Source organism: Panthera leo, chromosome B4, assembly GCF_018350215.1.
Source record: "Panthera leo isolate Ple1 chromosome B4, P.leo_Ple1_pat1.1, whole genome shotgun sequence".
In the NCBI taxonomy this organism is placed as follows: domain Eukaryota; kingdom Metazoa; phylum Chordata; class Mammalia; order Carnivora; family Felidae; genus Panthera; species Panthera leo.
In genome coordinates, this window is record NC_056685.1 from 117103256 (window position 1) to 117127494 (window position 24239).

The following is a 24239-nucleotide window of genomic DNA, read 5'->3' on the forward strand; positions in this document are numbered from 1 at the left end:
AGCTCACCGTCTTATACCATGGCACTGCTCTGTTAACCCACAAAAACTCATGAAGTTACAAACCTTAGTTTTATCATCGTATCTTTTCTCGTTTTACAATGTCCACTAATTGAATAAATGACATTATTTTTAGAAGCATATGTTTTAAAAGGAAAGAACATCCGATTTTAATTTCACCCAACTCAATTACACATCATCTGCTATTAATTTCCATGGTAAGTGTTAGAATTATATGGTGTTTTAGTGACCACCTAGTCCAACTCCCAACTCCTTCATGTGACCAATGCAGCCAGTGAAGTGACCTCATCCACCGCTCTAGGTCTTGGCTCTCCTATTTTTACTGAATATCAGGCTCTGTACAAATTATTTAACTTCTTAATCCCTCAGTTTCCTCATCTGAAAAATAGGAATGGTCATAGAGCTCACTTCAGTCAATACAATAATGCATACAAAGTGCTCAGACTAGTACTTGACATCTTTAAGTACTTCCACCTGAGTTTTAAGACCTTCTGAAATCATATCCCATTTTACCTGTCCATCATGTTTTCTGCTTTTCTTCAAATTCTGACCTGTCTTTCCAGTCTCTCCTAAATGTTCTGTGATGATTTTCACTATTGGACCCTTTTCAGGTTCTGTCTCAACTGTGCCCATGTGAACCTTATCCCTGCCTTAGGGTTCAACTCAAGCACAGACTCCTTTTTGAAGCCCTAATTTCTCCTTTTCTAAGCCTCCACAGTTATTATGTTATTCTTTGTAGTTTTTCTGGTGATTTCAGGTGTTTTATGTTTGTAACTTGATTAGAGTTTAATGGCATATAAGGTCATTTTAAGCTTTGAAGAACCTATCCTCACAGTGGTTAGTGCAGAGTAGAAACTTCGTAACATTTTACTGGTTGGTTGATTATGAGGGTGGAGTTGGCAGATTGAAAAAGTTCTGGCCCTGTAAATTATTCCTTTGAGTGGACTATATTCTAGCAACATGCCATTTACATACTTACTTAATTTGTTTGTACTTTATATCCTACCTGCTTCCATTAAGAATTTGAAGCAGCACGTAACTTATGTGGTGAGATTTCATATTGTTGTACATATTTGAATAGAATGATTTTAAGGAATATCTTTAAGGAAATATATTCTACCAAAAGAAATAGGTAAGTTGATGATTTTTCTTCTCTCGAGCTTCTATATTTTACCAGTGAAATCAGTTATTTTGCCTAATGTTGAATGTGTCAAATTAAAAGCGTATCATGGCCTTGGAGCACCTGGGTGACTCAGTTGGTTAAGCGTCCAACTTTGGCTCAGGTCATAGTCTCACCATTTGTGGCTTCAAGCCCTGCGTTGGGCTCTATGCTGACAGCTGGAGCCTGGAGCCTGCTTTGGATTCTGTGTCTCCCTCTCTCTCTGCCCCTCCCCCACTCGCACTCTGTCTCTCTCTCTCTCAAAACAAAAACAAAAACAAAACATATCATCGTCTTTTGGAAGCATCTCTGTGTTATTTTTCACTCTTTTCAGCTGTGAACCCTTTGTTGCACAAAAGCTCTGAAAGTGTCAGTCAGAACCAGAAAAGAATGAAGTATATTTCATATTTTGGGTTTGGGAAATCTGATTGTTTCTCTTGGAACAGATTGTTCATTATAACAGTGTCTGTAATAAATGGAGTGCACTGCCGAGATGGATGGAAATGAAATTAATTTGGCTCAGATGTGATCTTTGTTTTGCTTATGAGAATTTGAAACATCCTTACAGAGTTTCAAATTTCCATGCAATTTAGAAATAAAAGAGATTTCAAAATGTGTCTGTCTCCCTTGCCAGTGGCCATCGATACCTTACTGTGGCCCCGTGGAACAAAACAGCAAATGTGAACAACTATGTATGAAATTAGTGTGTGAACAGACCTTATCAGAATTCCTGTTTAAAAGATACATTTCACCAATAAAAATATAATGTATGATAATGTACTTTTTCTTGTAGGTTGCCTATCAGATTGGTAACTATGAGTTGGCTAAGAAGGTTTTCTCACCAGTTTGGGATTATTTTGTTGCTTCACCACATCATGATGAACAATCTGTTATTTGCTTAAGCAATATAATGACTATTACACAGAGAAGGTAATTAGAAATATTCTTTTAAAATATTAATTTGCTTATTGAAAAATATGGATGTTGTATACAAAGCCTATAATTCATTTTCAATTTCATGTTAAGATAGTCAATGTAAAACTATTTTTAATAGGTGTTGTAATAAGCATACACATCCCAAGTTCTTGAGTCCTTGTTAGAAACTTCTTTGCTAGAATAAGAAAAAGCACAGGAGACATTTAGATGCATTCTGAAGTTAAGGTAATGAAGGCTATGGAAAAAAAAATACCAACTACTAATCAAGATAACGTCAGTTATACTGGAAAACACAAATATGCTCTGGGGACTTTTATAACAGAGAACGGTCAGGTTGGGGTTAATAGTTATGGTGTGATGGGTGGACTATTAGGTTTAAAAGACTTTTTCTTTGCTTGAAGAAGTTCCCAGGATTAGACCATCAGGAACTGCAAATAGGTTGGTATGGGTCATATAAAACCACAGGCCATCCTTTGCTTTATAGTTGGTTTTTCTTAAAAGAGCAAAGATTAAGAGCAGCCTCAGAAATGAGCATTGGTGTGATTTTAGGCTGTCTCAACAAGTTCAAAAACAATAATCTCCTTTACCTACTTGTTAATAATACCTGAAATTCCTTTCCTAAGAAGACAAAACCCTTTATTCATCAGTTAAAGATAGTGACCTTAAATGCACATGCTGGTGGAGGCAAGGCATTGATAGTGCTTATTCACATAAAAGTAGAATTCCATTCAATGAAACAACTGTAGACTTAGCATTTACCATGTACAAGGATGCTAGGTGTTGTTGTGTAGGATGGATTTGAGAGGCATTTCAGAAGAGGAAGAGACGGGGCTTGGAAGGTTTTATGTGATGTGGGGACAAGAGAATGGAAGTAGTGAAGCTTACTGGGATTGCCGTTGTTAACTGACTGGCAGACCTATGATGGGTACTAGGGGAATGAGAGAGGTGGGATGAGTCTTTGGAGGAGATAATGAATTCGATAGGAAGTATTTTGAGTTTAGTTTTCCAACAGGATGCTTTTGTGGATATGAGATGCCCAGCAGGTAGTTGAATATTTAGTGCTGACACTCAGGAGAGAGGTCAAGGCTAGAGATAGATTGAGAAATTGTCCATGAGGTCATCATTGAAATTTTGACAATGAGTGCTATCTCCCAGGGACTAACTGTTTAGCAGAAAAGATAGAAGCTGGAATTAAATGCTGGGCATTACTTACGTTTAAGAGGCTGAAGCAGGAAATGGAACCAAGGAAGGATACTGAAAATAGTTTGTGCTAGTCTCAGCCTACCAGTAATCAGTGTTGTATCTGAACCAGCCTTTATGGTTCTTATTATGATTGTGAGGCACCCTTCAGCAATAAACATCCAGAAAGTTTGAAAAAAAACAGAGGTTTATTACTTACAGGATCTGGAAATTGCATGGCATAGTTGGGGCCCCACAGCAAGTTCATAGGTGAAGAGAGAGAGAGAGCCAGCATGGGCCTGGGGTTCTGCTTTTATTGAGGTCCAGGGTGGGTGCCTAGGGTTTCACAGGCTCACTCTTTGTTGTTGAATTTAAAAAGTAAGAGTGGGAATTTAAAACAAGGGAGGAGAAAAAACAGTGGCCCAAATTGTCATTTATCAAAATCCACTAAGATTTCTAAAACAGAGGAGCCTCAGTGAGGGAGGTGGCCTGGCTCTTTAGCTAGTTGTGTGACTGGCAATGTATTTATTCGAGATAGCCATCTTTGAAGTGGATGCCTCTTTGAAGTGGATGCTTTGGCAATCAAAGCTTAAGGCAGACCCTTACATTACAAAAATAAATACATTAAGAAAACCCAACTGTCAGAACTTTTTTGACAAAAAGGAACAGTCCAGGAGGTGAAACTCTGGAAAAGTACATTGTCAAGGAAAGTGAGACCCGGGAGGGACTGGTCAGCAGTGTTAAATGCTAGTGCAAGGTCAGGCAGAGGAGTTGTTCAAAAAGAAATGCTACGGAGAAGTTGGATAGAATAAAAACTAAGGAAGCTTTCCCCCCTATATTTTGAGAGAGAGAGAGAGAGAGAGAGCGAGCTGGGGAGAGGGGCAGAGGGAAATAGAGAATCTTAAGCAGGCTTCATGCTCAGCGACACAGGGCTCAATCCTACAACCCTGGGATCATGAACTGAGCCAAAATCAAGAGTCAGATGTTGAACCAACTGAGCTGCCCGGGTGCCCCAAGAGGTGACTTTTAGAATTGGCAATTAGGAGGCCGTTGATGAGTTCAAGACAGCTAGTTTTGTGGTGTGATGGGCCAGAAACCTTTTGCAGTTGGGTAAGAAGTAAATGGAAATGGAGAATTGTAATTAGCTAAGATCACTGATGTGAAGTTGGTGTAAAGAGAAGAGGACAATGGCAGAACAATGAGGGGGAAGGCAGGCTTAAGGAAAACATGTTGAAGAGTGGAGGAAGCAGAGACAGTGCAGGGGGAGAAACAGGATACAAGCAAATCCACACGATAATGACATCATGGTGGTAGAGCCTGGAGGGTATAGGAGCTCATGGGGTGGAGAACAGGGGGTTTAGAACATCTGCTCTCAGGAATATGAACAAGGAGACATTAAGGATAACCAGAGGTTATCAGAGGTTACCAGAAAAATTGGTCTATGCAAGGTCAGGCACACTGATTATGGCATAAAAAAAGGGGTGTAGAATCTAAAGTGTTAGAGAGGTCTGAGCTGGATAGGGAAGGAGACAGAACCAGGAGGAGGCAATAGCCTGGACGCATTGCACATGTCATGTGGACAAAGAAAGAGTTCAGTGTGGGTTGCAGGAACGGAAGAACTAAAATTCTCCTAGCAAATATAATTTCAGCATTTAACATGGTGGTAAACCAGATCATCTTCAAGTATGAATTACTGATGTCAGATCCTTTCCTGTTTTTTAGAGATAGAGGGTGGGGAGGGAGGAGGGACCTGAAACTTAGAAGGGAGGGTTCGTCACCAAGTAAGGCTGAGAACAAGGAAGGGAATATTGGAAACAAAGTCGAAGACTGCAGATTTCACAGTTTTGCCAATGTTTGGCACTGTTGACTGCAATTTAGGAAAGATAATTAGAAATAATCCAAGAGTTATTAAGACTCTGCCTCCTTGCTTCCTTTTCTCCCTGCCTCAATCTTTCTCCTTTTCTCTTTACCCATGGCTGATTTTGCTATAAATGACCCTTATTTTCAGAAACTTTATTAATTGAAATATTATGCTTCTGAAGGTCTATAGTGATTTCATTATATTGACAGAAAAGAAGTTTACATAATAAAACCAGAAAATTTTGCCAATATTTATTTTTATTTGTATCTGATATATGTCAGCACCTTAATTTTCTTAGCTGTGAACTTGTTGTTAAACATAGTCTTTAATTTTAAACAGCTGTATGAGAGAAGTTGTTCCACAAATTTTTGCTGTTATTGTGTAGATATTAAGAACCTATCAATCTAAAAATGCATGTTTACACGATCATTTTATGTTTATGCCTGTGACAGCGTTTACTTCCTTTTGCAGATTACATTCAGATATTTTGGCAGAGACTTCTTCAATCCTCTTATACCTTTTTCTTAGAAATATTTTTGTAACAAGTGACATTAAAATTAAAGAAGAAAATCTTTTCTGTGATAATATTAAAGGCAATGAGATTTTCCCCTCTCAACAAGTAAGTGAATTAAAGGGACTGAAAATGTGCCAATTTCCCTTTATTTGTTTCTTGATGTTTCAAGTTCATGTTCTTTCGGGATTGTGTATCCTGATTTGTGGATAGACTGAGAGATCATTTTATGATTGTGCATGTTTATTTGATATTCCAAATAGGTTTCATAGGCCCGAGTTCATATATATTTTTCTTCTTTTCAATTGATCTTTTTTGTCTCTGTAAAAGTAGTATAAATTTCAAATATTCAAAAAATGATAAGGTATAAAGTGAAATCTATTGTAATTTTATTACTCCTAAAAATATTATGAGTTTGTTTTCTCTGTTTTTTTTATGATATCTGATTTATAAAAATATGCATAGGCAAATTATTATTTAAAAAAAACTTTTTACAAAAATGCCTTCACAATCTACTTGCTATTCCATAATTTGCCTACTTAACATTTTTAATAATTTATCTTATACATGTTTTCATGCAGGTACATATCAATTTACCAAATTCTTATTTTTTAAGTTCTTTTTTTAAAAAAAATTTTTTTAATGTTTATTTATTTTTGAGAGAGAGAGAAAGACAGAGTGTGAGCTGGAGAGGGGCAGAGAGAGAGGGAGACACAGAATCCGAATCAGGCTCCAGGCTCTGAGCTGTCAGCACAGAGCCTGATGTGGGGCTCGAACCCACAAACTGTGAGATCACAACCTGAGCCAAAGTCAGACGCTTAACCGACTGAGCCAGCCAGGCACCCCTTATTTTTTTAGGTTCTTAGTTTATTAATCCTCTCATGAAAAATCTGCACAATCACCACAGATAAAGTCACTGTGGAACCTTTATTCCTTCTGTTGTCCAATATCTGGCTCACTTGTTGCTTGCACCAACCTTGGCTTCTGCAGTTCTCCTGACTTCTTTATTCTGTTCTTATGGTCCTTTCCCTGTTTTCTGGAGGTCTGTTTCTTCTCATACAGGCCATGTCTTGCAAGTCTATGCCTGGGTTCATTTTTCTGTGCATCATCCAAGGAACAATAAATTATGCTTAAGCCAGTTGTCTCGCCACCACCAAAATGGGTTCTGAATCCAAATACAAAGATAGCATCTGGTGTGATCTTGTCCATTTTGGCTTGTTTTTCCTGAATTTCTATCTCAGGTACTGTTGCCTTTCTGGGGTGAAGAACATCAATGACCGTTTGTTTCCATACCAAATTCTTTTTAATTTTAATATTGCATTCCTGTACAGAGACAGGAATGTGACCCATATTCTACTGATGGATTCTCAGGGTGGTTATCAGCATTTCTGTGTGTACCTTTGCAATCTTATAATGCTCTTGCTTTTAATAACAATCCTTTGCTATTTTTTTCCATTCTAGATTGAGTGTCACTCTTTGTCCCTCTCCCTCTTTCCTTCTTTACTCACTTTAGCTACATAGAGGCTTTTCCTGTGTGTTTGCTTTTCACAGTTGCTTTTTCCTACCCTTGCATTTATTCATTAGTTAATCAACCAATAAATTGTTACATGAGACCATGCCAGTGTCTATGGATCCAAAAATGAAAAAAAATGACGCTTTTGTCCAGGGAAAGTTCATGGTCTTACAGAGCCCAACCACTCATAACCATCATCCTGTTCTTTATGTGTTGCCCTTAGTTTCTTCTTTCAGCATCCAGTCTGAAAATTAAGGCAGGCTTTAAGTACTTCAATCAATGAATTCCAGAATGCTAGACTACCATTCTAGTAATAACTTACTCTATGGAAATTTCTCAATGCCAGTTTTCTGTGTATGTTATTTTATAGGTATATATAGAAAAATAATGAAATCTTCCTCCAGGAAAGGGAAAGGAAAAGTAAGATAAGATTCTTATTATTTTTAAGTAACATTTAATCACAAAAGCCTAACTTTCTATTTCACTACCATTTTTATTTAAGTAGCACAAGTATAATAGAAGATTAGTTTGGTCTATTGAAGATTCATCATTTTTTTTTTCACAAATCCAGAAAGACAATGGGACTGTTAATCAAGTGAGGGACAATATTACAGAGATATAATATTTTAATTATTATTTGTTATAATTTATGTTTTGAAAAAGCTAGATTTTTTCTAACATTAAAATATAGCCACATTTTTATTTTACCAATTAAAAAAGATTAGTTCCTTTTTCATTACTAGTGGTATTTCTATTGTTTACAAAATATTCTGAAGTTTAATTCTAAGATGGTATTATCCATATGTAGCATTATTGGGAAATTAGAGTTGTTCTTGAGTTTAGATTTTCTTCATACCAGCATTTCAACATACCAATGTGTTGTTAAACCAGCAGGATCACATTTCCTACCCTTTCTTCTCCTTAGAGGCACATTAATTAAGCACCTGATGTTCCTTTCCGGTAACAATACCTGTTTCTTTACAGATTGCTAGATTAATTGAATGTGAGAGAATATTAGTGGCATTGGACCTTAGCAACTACCTAAATGATTCCAGTTATGCCCTTCAAGCTGTGACTCAGTGTTATGGCCTCCTTGCTCCTATAATCTACCACAATGTTGTTTTGGTACCTGTTGTACAGGTAAGCATATTCACCCCACCCCCTTAAAAATAAGGATTTTTTTTACAAAGGCAATTCAACAATGCATTTTGGAAAATGAAAAACAATGTATCTCTCATAATGTACAAATAGGTCAAAGACAAGTGTTATGAAATTTCATGAGTTAACTGAAAAACATTTTAATAATTTAAATTATATCTGGGCAAACAGACATAAATAAAACATAAAGGCTCAAATGTGTTTCTCTGAAAACATTCAGCCCCATTGCTGTCCATGTTTAAATACTGGCAATCTGTTTTTCTAGATTTTTTAAGTCATTTCAATTTGTATGCTTTTGTAATGTTAGAAGCAGCAATACTTATTCAAAAACATATTTTTAAAGCCATCATCTGGGGAAAAAATTGGCGAATGACCCAAGAAAAATTACTTGGGTGTCTTGGTGATGGAGAAACTGGAATTTATGGAAAAAGAATAAGTGAGAGCTGGGTGAAGGGGTTATATTAGTTGTTTATTCTTCCTAACAAATCACCATAGTGAATCTATCTCATAGTTTCTGTGGGACAGGAGGCTGGAAATGGGTTGGTTGGGTCTTCTGCTCAGGGTCTCTTCAGGCTGAAATCAAGGTGTTGGCCATAGCTGTGATCTCACCTGAGGCTCTGGAGCCTTTTCCAAGCTCACTGGTTGTTGAGAGAATTTATTTCCTTGTGCTTGTATGATAGGAGGTCCTTAGCTCCTGAAAGCTCACCGCCAGTTCCCTGCCACATGGTCTTCTCCATAACATGGCAGTCTGCTTCCTCAAGACCATCAGGAGAGTTTCTATAATATTCATGAAGTCTTATATAACATAATGTAGTCATGACAGAGAAGATCTTATCACATTCACAGGTCCTACCCACATGTAAGGAGAAAGGATTATAACAGAGCTTGTACACCAGGGAGTCCACATCTTGTGGACTGTTTTAGAATTCTGCCTACCACAGGGAAGTAATGAGAGAGGTAAGGTTTTACTGCAGATACTTATAGAAAGTTTTCATCATCATCATTGTTGTCATCATTATCATCATCATCATCAACTCAGATTTTGAGAACCAAGAAGATGTGAGTGATCTCATGCAAAGCATAAAAATTTTTAATTCACCATGGAGAAAACTAACCAGAGGGCTTAAGTAATTTAACAAATATTTGCCTTGGAATGGCTATACTGGAACATAGACATGCTCCTTCTCCCGTATTCCCTTAAGCTCAGCTGCTTGGGAGATCTGCTTCTAAAATCCAAAATCTCAACTCATAGTTGGCAGCCTTCCATGTCATTTGTAGATTGAATGTAAAGCAGTATTCTCAAGTGTGGAATATGCTTTCTTCCAAACCCAAAGGCATTGTCCTTTCTTCTTAGAGGAGAGAGATGCCAGATGTCAGACCTATTCTGGGGTAGAGAGTTTGTTTCAGCACACCCGAGATATTTCATTAATGTGGCAGTTTCCTGAATCTTCATCAGGTTTATTCCTACCCTCTGGAAGGCATGTATCTTATCAGGGTCTTTAATGTACTTGCCTTTTCTTGCTTTTTATGTCCAATTAACATTTTTTTTTAAGTGTTATTGATGTACTGGTCCCATGTTTTGTTTTGAGAAATGTCCAGAGTGTTCAGGTCCTTTCATAAAATACGTCAGAGGGTGGGAGAGTTACCATTGCCCTGGGGCAAGATGCTAAATATATACTTTTGTCTTCCCAGTATGAATGGGAACTTTTTCTGGTACTTCTTCCTCACAGGATAGAAAAGAAAATATTAGCCATGACAATGCATGGCTTTTACTGTCCTCTAGCAAGGATGCCACACTGGGGCCAGCAGCTGCAACTGGTGCTCAATTGGTTGAGTTCAAGATAATCCACTGTCATCCTGTAGCATCCCACTGATTTAGAATGCCTTTAGCTATAGCTCAGAGAAGAGGTTATAGCTCTGAGGAAAAGCCTTAAGAAAGGAATTTCTAGGGGCGCCTGGGTGGCTCAGTCGGTTGGGCATCCGACTTCGGCTCCGGTCATGATCTCACAGTTCGTGGGTTTGAGCCCTGCGTCAGGCTCTGTGCTGACAGCTCGGAGCTTGGAGCCTGCTTCGGATTCTGTGGCTCCCTCTCTCTCTGCCCCTCCCCTGCTTGTGCTGTGTCTCTTTCTCTCTCTCTCAAAAATAAATAAACATTAAAGAAATAGTTTAAAAAATAAATAAATGTAAAATAAAAATTTTTTTAAAAGAAAGGAGTTTCTAATTAAATTGTATTGTTTGGAATAGAAAAGTGAGTGAAACAGAGAGGAGATTCTAGAAATAGACCTCAATATGTGTGAGAATATAATATATGGCAGAATTGGCATTCCAATTCAGTCAGAAGAGAATGGATATTTTTGGTCAATGGTAGTGAACCATTTATTCATCTGATATGGATGGATATTCATCTGAAAGAAAATAGAGTTTGACACCTATATTGTACCATATATAAAAAGTCCAGATGTACTAAAGATTTAAATGTAAAATAAACACGAAACTCTTAGAAATAACAAGAAAGATAAGAAATATTGACTATATTTGTGGCAGCCTATGTGTGACAAAAGGGATCATAACAAAGATAGTAGAAAATTTATAGATTTGGAAAAAGTGTCCAACCCTGACAAGGATAAGTATATATAACAAAAAGTCTTACAAATTGACAATCACTTAGTAAAAGAATGGCCACAGGGCATGAATAGGCAGTTTACAGGAGAGCAAATCCAAGTGGCCAAGAAACGTGAAAAGATGCTCAAACTCTGAATATCCCAAGAAATGTACATTAAATGACTAATGTAATACTGTTGACAGAATTGCAAAGATCTGTAACTCCTCTTCCTGGTCAGGGTGTGGGGCAAAGGCACTCTCATTCATTGATGGGGGAAATGTGAATTGTTGTAGGCTTTGGAGTTTGGTAAAACAATCTTAATTGTCGTTAAACTAAATCTAATTTTAATTAAAATTAAAAATAAATATACTTGACACAGCAACCCCTCTATTAGTAATTTATCCCATAGAATAAAATCCCCAGTTAGTAAGATGCTGCTCCTGGTTCTGATCCTTGGTTCCCAGATCCATGTGTTCCACCTACTGGGGACATAGTGCCATGTAACTGTCCTTGATTTAGAGCGTATACTTTGCCCTAGAAGATGGTGCTTCATCCTCACTAGGTACCATCAAAGCTGGTATCTCAGTTGCCACTCATATTGGCAACTGAGCATTTACAAGGGTGTTTATTATGGCCATTTGGGTGATAGCAAAAAAGCTGGAGACAGGGGCACATGGGTGGCTCAGTCAGTTAAGCGTCCGACTTTGGCTTGGGTCATGATCTCACAGTTCGTAGGTTCGAACTCCACATCAGACTCTGTGCTGAGAGCTCAGAGCCTGGAGCCTGCTTTGGATTCTGTCTCTCTTTCTCTCTCTGCCCCTCTCCCACTCACACTGTCTCTCTCTGTCTCTCAAAAATAAATTAACACTGAAAAAATTAAAAAAAGAGCTAAAGACAAAGAGGCAGTGTAGTAGTAGGAGATGGCCAGTATACCAGATTGTAAAACATCAGCTGTGAAAGTGTGCAACATGGAGATTCTGGAAATGGCTGAATAAATGATGGTTGTTCCACACTAAATCATATTGTGCAGCCATTGGCAATAATGAATTTGAGCTATACCTGTAGACTTGGAGGAATTTTTCATAAGACATGGATGAAGGAGAAATGCACAGTTCAAACAAGTGTTTATACATCCCATTTTATAACATAACATTAACCCTCCCTCTATGTATGTTTATGTATTTAGGTGTATGTATATGATTATAAGATCCTGGAGAAAACTACAAAATTACTAGGTTGCTAACATGATTTGGGGATATGGTATAGTAGGGTGGAGGCAGGTGATGATGGGGAGGAATTAAAGAAGCATTAAAAAATACTCATAGGTGTATAGTAACAATACTAATAATATTGTTAGAATGGTGGCTTGAAGCAATTAGTGTGCTCACAAAAGACCAATATCCATATGTTAATTTGTCCTTTGATAATCTGGATGATTAATAGATTGATGCAATCTCAGCTCTACTTTTCTGACAGTAATGTTGCTCAGAACAGGGCAACAGTATTGAAAACTAAACTTAATTGTCTAGCTCTTGACCAAATTCAGGATCATATAATATGAAGTAAGGAGACTAGGAAGTAAATGCTGATATGGATAGATTTCTTGGTATATGAATGCTTGGTTTTAATTTTAAAAGAAACTATTATTTCAAGTACCTCGTATCACTTTGTATTTAATATGGTACCTCCTTCTCTATATGTTTTTTTAAGGTCCTCCTAAGTGTGGGTGTGTTTTCAGTGTCTTGTATATGTAATATTCTGCCGATAATTTTTATGGCACTTGTCAAAATGTGCTTTGTTTTGTAATTGCTGAATACTTATTTTATCCTCTATACTAGTTTTCAAGTTACTTTAGATGAGAGACTCATCTGAAATTGAATATATTAATTTTATCTCAGAGTACATTCTTTTATACATGAGAAGCAATTCATTGATAATTATTGAGAATAATAAGACTTGATGGCTTAAAACTTGCGTGACTTGAATAGGACATTTTGTAATGGGTGAGGCTATTTGTCAACAGAAACTCTTCTGCTTCTATTTTTTAGATCTTGATAAAGTGTGTGGTGGTTTTGCAGGGACTACCAAACATTGTCCACTCAAAGAAACATTTTGCAAGTTTTGAAAGCGTACAACACATGATAGCTTGTTGTGTCTTCTACATAACAAAGGTATTTATCTTATTCTTTGCCTCATATCATAAAACTTAGGAATAGCGATGATTTAGAAAGCTACTTTTAATTAACTTTTAAAAATACTTTAAAAAATAAAACCTACAAAGCATTTTAGCTCAAAAGTTGCCTGAGTGGGTCAGTTGGTAAAGCCCGGAGGGTGTCTCTTAGGCCAGGGGAAAGGGTGGAAAAGAGCACAATTTTATGGGACCTCATTCACCTTGGAAGCAAGAAAGAGCCAAGAAATCAGAGACCAAGAGGTAGGCTTATTTATCTTCATTGCTTGGCTCAGAGGCCCACATTGTGTGTTTCTTCAAAGGCTTCAGTTGTCTCAATCCAGTGAAATTCTTCAAAGAAGGGCCTTATCTGTGCCTGCATATTTTATATGGTTTTCACAGGATTTTTGTGATTTGGTCAGGGATCTGGAAGAATACTGCCTTGGTGGGCTGATTTGATCCATCACTTTAAGTTTGCTTCAGTGAGGGTCTTGAAACAGAAAGACTTTTACCTTTACCTTAGCAAAGAAGTCATGATTTGTTTTTCTGACCTCAGGAGCAGAACGTCATATTCTTTCCATCACCCAATGGTTTACCACTGCTGGAGACGCTTCTGTAATCTTGTTTGTGTAGATACTGAGGGAGGATAGTCATTAGCAGGAAGAGAAAAATAATAACTCACTTAAGAAGACTCAGAACTCCAAGGGGCAGGACAAACACCAGATTAATTGTGGTTTTTACTCTCACTATATTGGAAAATACCAGAGGTAACTTGGAAAAAAAAAAAGAAAGAAAGAAAATCTGCAAGGTGGTGAAAAGCAATTAAATGGTCAAAACAAAACAACAACAACAAAAGATCTTTTGTAACGGAACAAAAAATATTTGATTAAAAAAATTGAACAGATGAAGATTGTGGTTACTGGTATTTCTTGAGTCAAATCTGGAAGCTCAAGAAATACCTGACTGCATAGAATGGAATTATGCAGAGATAAATTCAGAAGGCAGACCCAGAAGTCCTAACATGAAATAAAAGGAGTTCTGGAGGTAGAAAATTAAAAAATAGAGAATAGGCTCCCTAAGTCCCAGGCAGGATTAATGTAGGAGCATATGTGTTGACACTTGGTGGGGAGATTCTTGAAGTCCAGATATAAAGAACAATCGTAGTTTTGAGACCCAAAGAACAGGTTATTTGCAACGGAAAGACAATCCGTTAGCTTCAAACTTTTTTATCAGCAGCAGCAGAAGCTAAAATACCGGAGCAACATTTGTAGAATCCTGAGGGGAGAAGACCAAGGTCCAAAACTAATAGCCAGGAAAGATAGCATTCATTTGTATGGGCAAAATAAACATTTTCGGAAGTGCAGGCATTTAAAAATATTCTGCCCATGTACTTATCTGGGGAAAACACTTGAGGAGATACTCCATCAAATGACAAGTGGTTCAGAAGAGAAATCCCAAGACAGGGAAAGACAAAAAGGGGAGGAAAAATGGGAGCAATGAACCTTGCAATATATGTATTATTAAAATTAAATAGGTAATAATGATATGATGTGGATTTTGTAATATAAATGCTAAGTAGGGATTCTTGAAATAGAAATGTTATCTTTGAAAGAAAAAACTTATTAGTAACCTAGAACTTAAACTTTTATTTTGTTTGGGGTCAAGGAGAGGAGAGCAGGTAGAGATTCTTGGTGCATGTTGTGTGTTTTAAAAAAATACATACAGGGGCGCCTGGGTGGCGCAGTCGGTTAAGCGTCCGACTTCAGCCAGGTCACGATCTCGCGGTCCGTGAGTTCGAGCCCCGCGTCAGGCTCTGGGCTGATGGCTCGGAGCCTGGAGCCTGTTTCTGATTCTGTGTCTCCCTCTCTCTCTGCCCCTCCCCTGTTCATGCTCTGTCTCTCTCTGTCCCAAAAATAAATAAAAAACGTTGAAAAAAAAATTAAAAAAAAAAATACATACAGTATAAAAAATACATATACTATAAAATTATTAGTTTCTCTTAATAGACTATATATTTAAAAATGACTCAGGAGGGCCGCCTGGGTGGCTCAGTGGGTTAAGTGTCTGACTCTTGATTTCAGTTCAGATCATGATCTCATGGTCATGAGATCAAGCCCTGCACGGGGCTCCACGCTTGGCATGGAGCCTGCTTAAGATTCTCTCTCTCCCTCTGCCTTTCCCTCTTGCTCCCTTCCTCTTTATCTCTCATAAATAAATAAATAGATAAAATAAAAAATAAATAAATAGATGTCTCAGAAAATGTAGCTAGGTGCAAAACTATAAAGCACAGTAAGACTTGTAAATTGACAGGAAGGAAAAATGAACAGAGGAATAACAGGCAGGAAGAATGGCTAATTCAGCAAAACTAAGAAAGAAAAAGAGATAGTATTTAAGATAGAAGGAATACAATCAAGTGTATTAATTACTTTACTAAGTGTTAATGAACTCAGATGACAGAGATGGCCAGATGAGCTAAAAAGTCAGATTCAAGTGGGGTGCCTGGGTACTCAGTCAGGTAAGCATCTGACTTCAGCTCGGGTCATGATCTCATGGCTCGTGTGATCTCATGGCTCGTGAGTTCGAGCCCCGCCTCAGGGTCTGTGCTGACAGCTCAGAGCCTGGAACCTGTTTTGGATTCTGTGTCTCCCTCTCTCTCTGCCCTCCCTCTCTCTCTACCCCATTCTCGCTCTGGCTGTCTCTCCCTCAAGAATAAATAAACATTAAAAAAATTTTTTAAGTCAGATTCAAGTGTTTATAATTGTAAGAAACACTCATAAAACGTCTCCTTAAAAATCAGGTATAGGAGATGCTGACTCTTAATAGTGTGATTCATTATTTGTAGAGATTCTCTAATGCAATAGATAACGATATGAAAAATTTTATGATATTAAAAAACTGGGGCACCTGGGTGGCTCAGTCGGTTAAGTGTCGGACTTCAGCTCAGGTCATGATCTCCTGGTTTGTGAGTTCTAGTCCCACATCGGGCTGTGTGCTGACAGCTCACAACCTGGAGCCAGTTTCAGATTCTGTGTCTCCCTCTCTGTCTCTGCCTCTCCCCCTGCTCAAGCTCTCTCACTCTCTCTCTCTCAAAAATAAATAAACATTAAAAAAAATTTTAAAACAAGTATAAATTAATCTGTAATTGTTACAGGTCTCCAAAACTCATGAGAATCTAGTAAACATTATTACAATCGAAAAAAGAATTTATAAAATGATTGTGAGATGCTTTCAAACTGATATTTTTATACTGTCAGTAACTGGTTAGAAATGGAGAGAAGAAAATATACCACTTTATAATATACAATATTTTAAGACAAATACCATATGATTTCACTCATGTGGAATTTAAGAAACAAAACAGATGAATATAGCAGGGAGAAAAAGGCAAACCAAGAAACACACTCTTAACGATAGAGAACAAACTGAGGGTTGATGGAGGGGAGGTGAGCCAGGGTGGGTTAAATAGGTGATGGGGATTAAGGGGGCACTTGTTGTGATGAACACCAGGTGTTGTATGTAAGTGAGGAATCACTAAGTTGTACACCTGAAACTAATATTACACTGTATGTTAACTGGAATTTAAATAAAAACTTGGAGCAAAAATACAATATTTTAAACCTAACAGAGTGCTAAAAGACCCAAATAAAAGAACTGTGAAATCTACTGAAGGGCACAAAATAAGATCTGAACATATGGCCGGCCACTCCAGGTTCCTGAATATGAAGACTTAATGTCATAGAAATATAAATCCTTCCTAAAATAATATTTAAATATAACACAGATCTAATCAGAATCCCAATGGGGTTTCTCTGAAACTGATTAGAATAACTTAAAGTTCTCAATACATACTAAGACTTATTATAAGGCCACTTCAATAAAAAATGGTGTTAACAAAGTAATAGGCAAATAGTTCAGAAGAATAGAAGAGTCCAGGAATAGCCAGTCCCAGGTCTACAGAAGAACTTAATATATGACAAAGGTGGCATTTGGATTTATTGGGAAAATGATAATTTATTAAAATATTTTATTTAATAAAAGGTGTTGGTATAACTGACTATTCATCTGTAAATAAACAAAGCCAGAGCTCTACCTCAAACTATAAACAAAATAAAGTCCAGATGGATATTTGTATGGCCTTGAAGTCAGAGGAGACCTTTCTCAAAAGGGCATATAATTTAAAAGGTACACAGGAAAAGATAGATAAACAGATTACATGATAATTAAAAGAATTTTTTTTTATGGCAAGACACTATTAACAAGGCTTAAAGGCAAATATTAAAAAAATATTTGACAGATACAGGATTATTAACATTGCCTCATAGAGTAATCAATGGGAAAATATGAAATAATTTTAAAGTTTGGGAAAAGAAGAATCAGATTTATTTTTAATTATGAAGGATGTGTTTCAGTCACCTTGAAAAGTGGAGTAGTGAACAGGTACCAGATGATGAATGGCCCTCTAATGAGGTCAGAGAAGAGCCATTCAAGGGTTTTAAACCTGGAAATGACATCATGAAATTTGCATTTTAGAAAAGAGAAATTATTCTGGTGGCACAACAGCTAGTAGAGTGGGATAAGACCTGAAGCAGGGAGGGAGTTAGAGGGTGAGAGATGATAAACTGAACTATGGCAGTCTCCCCTTATCTGCAGTTTTGCTTTCCACGGTTTCACATACCCACGGTCAACTGCATCGGGAAGCAGATGGGCCTCCATCTGATGCGTTGTCAGAAGGTCAGCGGTAGCCTAATGCTGTGTTGTGGTGCCTGCGTCATCCACCTCACTTCATCTCATCACATAGGCATTTTATCATGTCCCATCATCACAAGGGGAAGGGTGAGCACAGTACAAGATATTTTGAGAGAGACTCTGCTCACATGGCTTTTATTACAGTATACTGTTATAAACGTTCTGTTTTATTATTATAGTTGTTATTACTCTGACTAACTTATAAATTAAACTTTATCATAGGCACATATGTATTAAAAAAAAAAACATGTATATCAGGATTGGTGCTATCTGAGGTTTCAAGCATCCACTAGGGTCTTGGAACATATCCCCCATGCTTAAGAGGGGAGGCTACTATAGTGTGAAAAAGTGGGAGATAGAATTGAAAGGATTTAAGAGTTATTTATGAGATAGAGTTGACAACCTGTAAAACTACTGAGTATGTGGGGATACAAGGGAAAGACGGGAGAGTCAACAGTAATCCAGCTATCTGGACTCAGCAGTTGAGTGGATACTATTTGTTGGACTCTGGAGAGGGAGTAATTTTGTATGGGAAAGAGAGAAAAGATACTGAGTTTTGAATATATTGACTTTTGGGGCTAATAGGATATCCAGAGAGGTGTATATTATATAATTGGAACTACCGTCTTGGAGTTCAAGAGAGGCCAAATATGTATAAGGACAAAGCCATCATTAATATATGGACTAAAACGAACAATATAAATAAATGATATCGTCTGGGGACAGTGTGTAGAGCGAGAAGGGAAGAGAATTATTTAAGAGTGCACTAAATCCAAGGGGCCTATCCTGCTTCCATTAGTCAAGAGGAAGAAGAGGAGAGTTGATTGGTCCACAGCTGTTTTGTCATTCCCAACCTCAACCTTGAGAATCTCTCTGGTGCTATCAGTGCTGCCATTATCATGTGGTGTAACCAGTGAGAAAGCAGGAGTCCCACATAATCCAAAGTGCCCCTTTCCATTTCTAATGTTACAATTATACACACATTAATTAGTGTTATGCTGGACTAAAAGTATATCTTCCAAGGTTACTTTTCTTTGGAATATTTTCTCTGCTTGGCGTCCGCCACTGCCTGCCCCCCAGATTTGTCCATCAGTAAGTATTTCCAGGAGAGGAATGTGTTTTTCAAATAAAAGAACGCCAGGTTATACTCTCTTTCCAGGGTACTGGACAACTACTCACTTTGCATTTAAATAACTAATAGCAGCTACTGCAATGTTTCTTCCAGAACAAAGAAACTATTCCAACGCAGCTTGTAGGTTGCAAGTTGCCAATAGCAACTTCTCCTGCTAAAAACCAACCCACCAGGGGTGCCTGGGTAGCTCAGCTAGGCATCCAATGCTTGATTTTGGCTCAGGTCTTGATTTCACAGTCCTGAGACAGAGCCCTGAATTGGGCTCTATGTTGGGCTTGAAGCCTGCTTAAGATTCAATCTCTCTCTCTCTCTCTCTCTCTCAAAACAAAACAAAACAAAACAAAACAAAACACCAACCAACCAACCAACAAACCAATTCTGCTTATCCAGGCATTCCACATTTGACCATTAAAGGAGAGGAGCCAGGAGAGGGAAAGGATGAGGATATAGGAGCAAGATCCCTGAGAAGGCAGGAGGTGGTGAGTCCTAGCACAGGTGGGAGGGGTTAGTCTGGATGGGAGATTGACCTCTCTCCACTAACAGGAGAGTAGGATGGCTGGAGTTACAGGTGAGTGTGTAGATAGGTTTCTGGACAGGAGATAAGCTAGTTTCCCTACATTTCCTCTGTGAAAAGGAAGCAAGGTCATTTGCTGAGAGTAAGGAAGTAAGGAGTAAGGGTGGGTTTCCAAGATTGAGAAGAATGGGAGGTTTTGCAGCAGCTTCTGTGGATTATTGCAGAGAGTACTGACCTAGAACAAAAGACCAGCATTTGGGGCCTAGTGCATGTTGAAGTCCTTGAATTCACATGTCTCCTCTCTCAGCCTTGTGTGATTTTTTTCCCATAGCACACAGCAGCTTGGGACTGGCCCTGCGATTCCTTACTTGCCATCCACAACTCCACTAGCTTTCCCCCACAACTTGAAGAATCACATTGAGATCCAAGTGATATTATTATAGAAATGACCCTGAATGTATTTTGGACATCTGTAAAAAGTAAAATGTATATTCATGTGACGATTTTGATATCAGAGCTGCTTCTGTCCCAAATTGATATGCTGAGAATTGTCCTTTCGGAAGCCTCCTCCAGCCTGACGGTAACCCCAGAACCCTGGCCTAGCCTTGAGTCCCAGATTTCAGGTGTTCATTTTTTTATAAACACATTTTTTGTATGGATTTTCTATTATGACGTGGAAAGTCCAATTAGTCTAATGGCTCTGTGTCCTTTCTCTGTTCTGCTTAAAACATTGGTAATCTGTTCAGATGACTCAATCTTTCTTCTTTAAGCAGCAGTATTTTTTCTAAAAGTTGCCAGAATTCCAAATGAAGTGCCACTTTCTGAGACAAGTCCTGTTACATGTTCCATTATGTTTGCATTGTTTAAAACTTATTATGCTAAACATCTGGCATAGTCTTTTTATTTCTGTTCACCATTTGGTGTGTTAAGTAGAATTGGTTCTCTAGTTCCCTTTTGATTGGAAAAATTCATTATCATTTATCATTTTGTACTGTCATATGAAGATAAGGGGACAAGACGACACAGTCCTTTCTAGTTCTAAGCCTCCAACTACATCAGAGAGCAAAGTTGAATGGAGAGCAAACATCAGCTCATTTCTGCTTTCTAATACAACATACTCCCTCTGATATCAATTTTATAATGACACTGGACTGTTTTGCCTGGCATTTAAAGCCCCGATTGACCTAACCCCATCGACCTTTTCAAGATTTATTTCACCGTTTTCCTTCCCACACTCAGTTCCATGGTCAGCATTAATTTAACGCTATTGCCGGGTCCCACGAAGTATTTCTATTTCTTAGCACCTTGGATCAGGTAGGTATTATCAGATTTATGCAACCACCCGTGTATATATCCTTTCACTGTATGGGAAGTAGCAGTTGTTACTTATCTTAAATAAATACTAAGTTACTCAGCTTGACAGAATACACCTACATCTAACAAATTCCTACAAGCTTATTTATACTCTTGGAGAATGGCCTTATGGGGTTCACCATGAATGTGTCCCCTATGCAAATCAGACTGCTGGCCAGGGAAACCTTTCTAGAGTTGATGCTAGCGCCCAGATGTTCATGACCAGGTGAAGCTTTATAAATAAAGTGGGCAAGTTGTTCTGAGAAATGCCTCAGGGGTAGGGAGGCATGAAGGCCTGAAACCATAGGAGTGTCAGAATTTATATTTCGCTCAATATTTTATAAGCTTAAAGTACAAGGAGATGAGTGCTTTACACTAGGTAAGGGCCAGGCTAGAGAAGGCCAAAGAATAGTAATTAGTAACAAATTGTGGATGAGAGCAGCTCCCCTTTTTATGATTGCAGCGTCTGTTGCAGCTCTGGTTCATGGAGAATCTGCCCAACACAGCTTGTCTCTAGTCTAGTCCACCACTAGAATGTCTTATGAATCATTTACCGTTCTTAAATCACCCCATCCCAGACATTTTGATGTCAGTAATTATGCCATTTCACATAGAAAGCAACTCAAGACAGGAGGTGGTGGTTATATGGACTTTTTAGAATGATTTTGTTTTAACATGGGTGTGTTAAGTGGAAATATTTTCTTAACAGTTAACTTCCTATACCGAAACATATATGGCTATATGTCCCAGAAATACGGGAAATTCATTATTGAGGAGATAATCTTGTTATTTTGTCCTTTATTTAAAGCAGTGGAATCGTGCAGCTTTAATTGTGGGGAAATAGAATCTGGAGGTAAATTACCAGTTTCCTTAACAAAATCAGGGGAATTCTTAGACCCAAACATTAATGGGACTTTTGAGTTTATGAAAGATGGTGGATGACACTTGAAAATAGACAAGGGGTAATTAATAATATTTAATTATAATTAATAAATATTTTCAATTAGATTCTGCGTTCATGGAAAGAATATGACCTGGCAGTTATGATTATAAATTATGGAAAAAAGATGTTAGACATCACATCAGGGTGCAAATCTCTATTTGGTGTGACTGACCAAGAAGAAACACAAGAGGAGGTAATTGATTTTTGTTTCTTGTCTTAAAACATATACTTATTTGAGTCTTTTAAGTGTCATGTGATACTAGCAAATGTGTTAGAAAATTGACTAGTTTCAAATTTGTCATATTTATATAAACAAAAAGTGGTATATAGCAAAGAGTTTCCTTATTTAGAAGCATCCATGCTGGAGTACTGAAGAGCCTCTCTCACCAGTACTGACCATCAGGTGTTGATAGAGCTTCCTATGCCCAGCTGGACAGGGGACTAAAAGCCCTGTAAAGTCTCTCCCAAATTTATTTTATGATTCTGGGTGGGTCAGCGAATGTAGTAAATACCCGTCAGAGCTTTTTAGTTTGTTCACAGATTTTTCCTAACCTCATTGTGTCACCTAAATTGTCTTCTTTATGAAACTGCTAATGTCTAAGACTACTTTTTAGTATCTGCCTCCCATTGTATTGCCTTTTCTTGAAACCATACGGTTATGTGTTTTTATAGATCAAATTTTGAAATGTTGCTTCATTTCTGAGGAGCACTAGGAATTACTTGAAGCCTACTAATTCACTGACTGGGGTGGGGAGAGAGACTGTCAACCCTAGACTCTGTTTCTGTTGGACTGGCCCCATCTCTATCTCTATTATATAATGAATTATATGCCAAAGTAAGTGTGTGCTTGCCACAGAAAGCTTCAAAAACCACCACTGTTTTACTGGACGAATTTTTTAAAGCCATAATATTTTTTTGGGGGGTGAAGGGTCATTTTGTTTACAGAGAGTTTTGATTAAGCTGGATGCATTTTGAGGGTTTTTTCCACCAACTGTTGTTCACTGTCAGAGTCCATCAGCTGCCAGGCCCTTTATGTCACCCAGGCCTTGACTCATGAGCCTATTCCTTCACATCATTGCAGGGCAGGACCCCATGTGTCCTTCCACGGAGCCCCAAGCCCAGTGGAATGTTGTGATACTTCTTTCTAAGACTGTAGGGACTGAGAAGCTAACGCCTAATTTATAAGAGTCAGAAATTGTTATAGCCCCTCAAGGATGCTTTAAGCCTGTAGGGGCTTGGGAGGGTTGTTTGTTTGTTTGTTTGTTTGAGAACAGGAGACATTAACACTTCAGTTCTCAGGCTCAGACTGTTGGAAACATGGTGGGGAGACTGAGCACAGATCCACTAATACTTAATCCACTAATTGCAGATCTTGTTATGTTTCAATGAAAGGCAAAGCAGCAAAGGCAATTAGCTTAGTTGTAAAGAAGCTCCTCTGGGAAAAAAGAAAGGAAAGAAGAAAAGGGAAAAAGGAATACATTTCTGAGGGCAAGATGGGAGTTTTCTTTTGAGGATTTTTTAGAGCTCTACCCTCAGCTGCTTTCAGAAAAGTGTGTATAGGTTGAAGGGATGGTGCTAGTTGGGGTTTTGGGTTGTAGAAGTTACTGGAAAGAAGGGAGAGGGGAAGAGAAGAAATATTTTGGCCAATCTCCATAAAATACTGAGTATTGTGTTTGTCATTTAGTTGGGATGAAATGACTGTTATTATTAATTATTCATTTATATCACTTAACCATGTAGATTGTAGTTTTTATCCACCAGGCGTGAAAGTATGAAATCATAATTTAAAGATTATTACTTGAAAGTGACAATTGTTGAAACATGTTGAAGTACGTTCTGACACTTAACCAATGTTTTTAGGGTTCTTCCAAGAAGTCTTACAAGCCTAAGAAGCCACAGCAGATATTATTACCTGAAAAAATAAATGAACAGCTGGCCTTGTTGGAGACCCACCTACTCAAACTGACGAAGCAATGTAGTCATTTTTTTTTCTTTCTGTATACTTCTACTTGGCATTATGTTTTTTTTTTTTTAAATAAGAAACTATTTTGTTAAAAGGATTAAGATGAGATTAGCATTTGGTAAATAAATCCTTTAAGGTGCTTTTACATTATTTCATTAATCCTAAAAATACTGTGTTAATAATGGATTGCTAACTGCTTTTTTTCTGATGTGGTTCATGAAGATTAAGTGATTTATTTAGGATTACATAGCTGGCTTATTTTTGATTCTAAAGCAGGGTTTCTCAGCCTCGACATTCTTGTCGATTTGGGTCAGCTAATTCTTTGCTGTGGAGTACCCTAGGATGATGAGCGGCATCCCTGTCCTCTACCTAGATGCTTGGCACATCATCTTCCCTGCTTTGACAATCAACTGGGAGGCAAATGTTGCCAAGTGTATTGGCGAGGGGAGCGCAAAATTGAGAATCACTACTCTTTCAAAGGCAG

The 24239-nt window shown here is 37.8% G+C and overlaps 2 protein-coding genes and 1 non-coding gene across 6 annotated transcripts in view; 1 reads left to right on the plus strand and 2 right to left on the minus strand.

Moving 5' to 3' along the window:
- CFAP54 (cilia and flagella associated protein 54) overlaps nt 1-24239 on the plus strand; it is a 288803-nt gene that overhangs the window by 95160 nt on the left and 169404 nt on the right. For all 4 annotated transcript variants that reach the window (XM_042947439.1, XM_042947441.1, XM_042947440.1 and 1 more), the window contains 6 exons: nt 1971-2107; nt 5625-5772; nt 8162-8317; nt 12986-13108; nt 21857-21985; nt 23653-23767. In XM_042947439.1, the coding sequence (XP_042803373.1) occupies nt 1971-2107; nt 5625-5772; nt 8162-8317; nt 12986-13108; nt 21857-21985; nt 23653-23767 (808 nt within the window). The remainder of the gene's footprint in view (nt 1-1970; nt 2108-5624; nt 5773-8161; nt 8318-12985; nt 13109-21856; nt 21986-23652; nt 23768-24239) is intronic.
- On the minus strand, nt 6421-6505 carry TRNAQ-UUG. Its single transcript has one exon. It is a non-coding gene; the product is annotated as a tRNA-Gln (tRNA).
- Nucleotides 6585-7090, minus strand: LOC122224962 (40S ribosomal protein S24-like). The gene has a single exon (XM_042947443.1). The coding sequence runs from the start codon at nt 7012-7014 to the stop codon at nt 6592-6594; it is 423 nt and encodes a 140-aa protein (XP_042803377.1). The 5' UTR covers nt 7015-7090; the 3' UTR covers nt 6585-6591.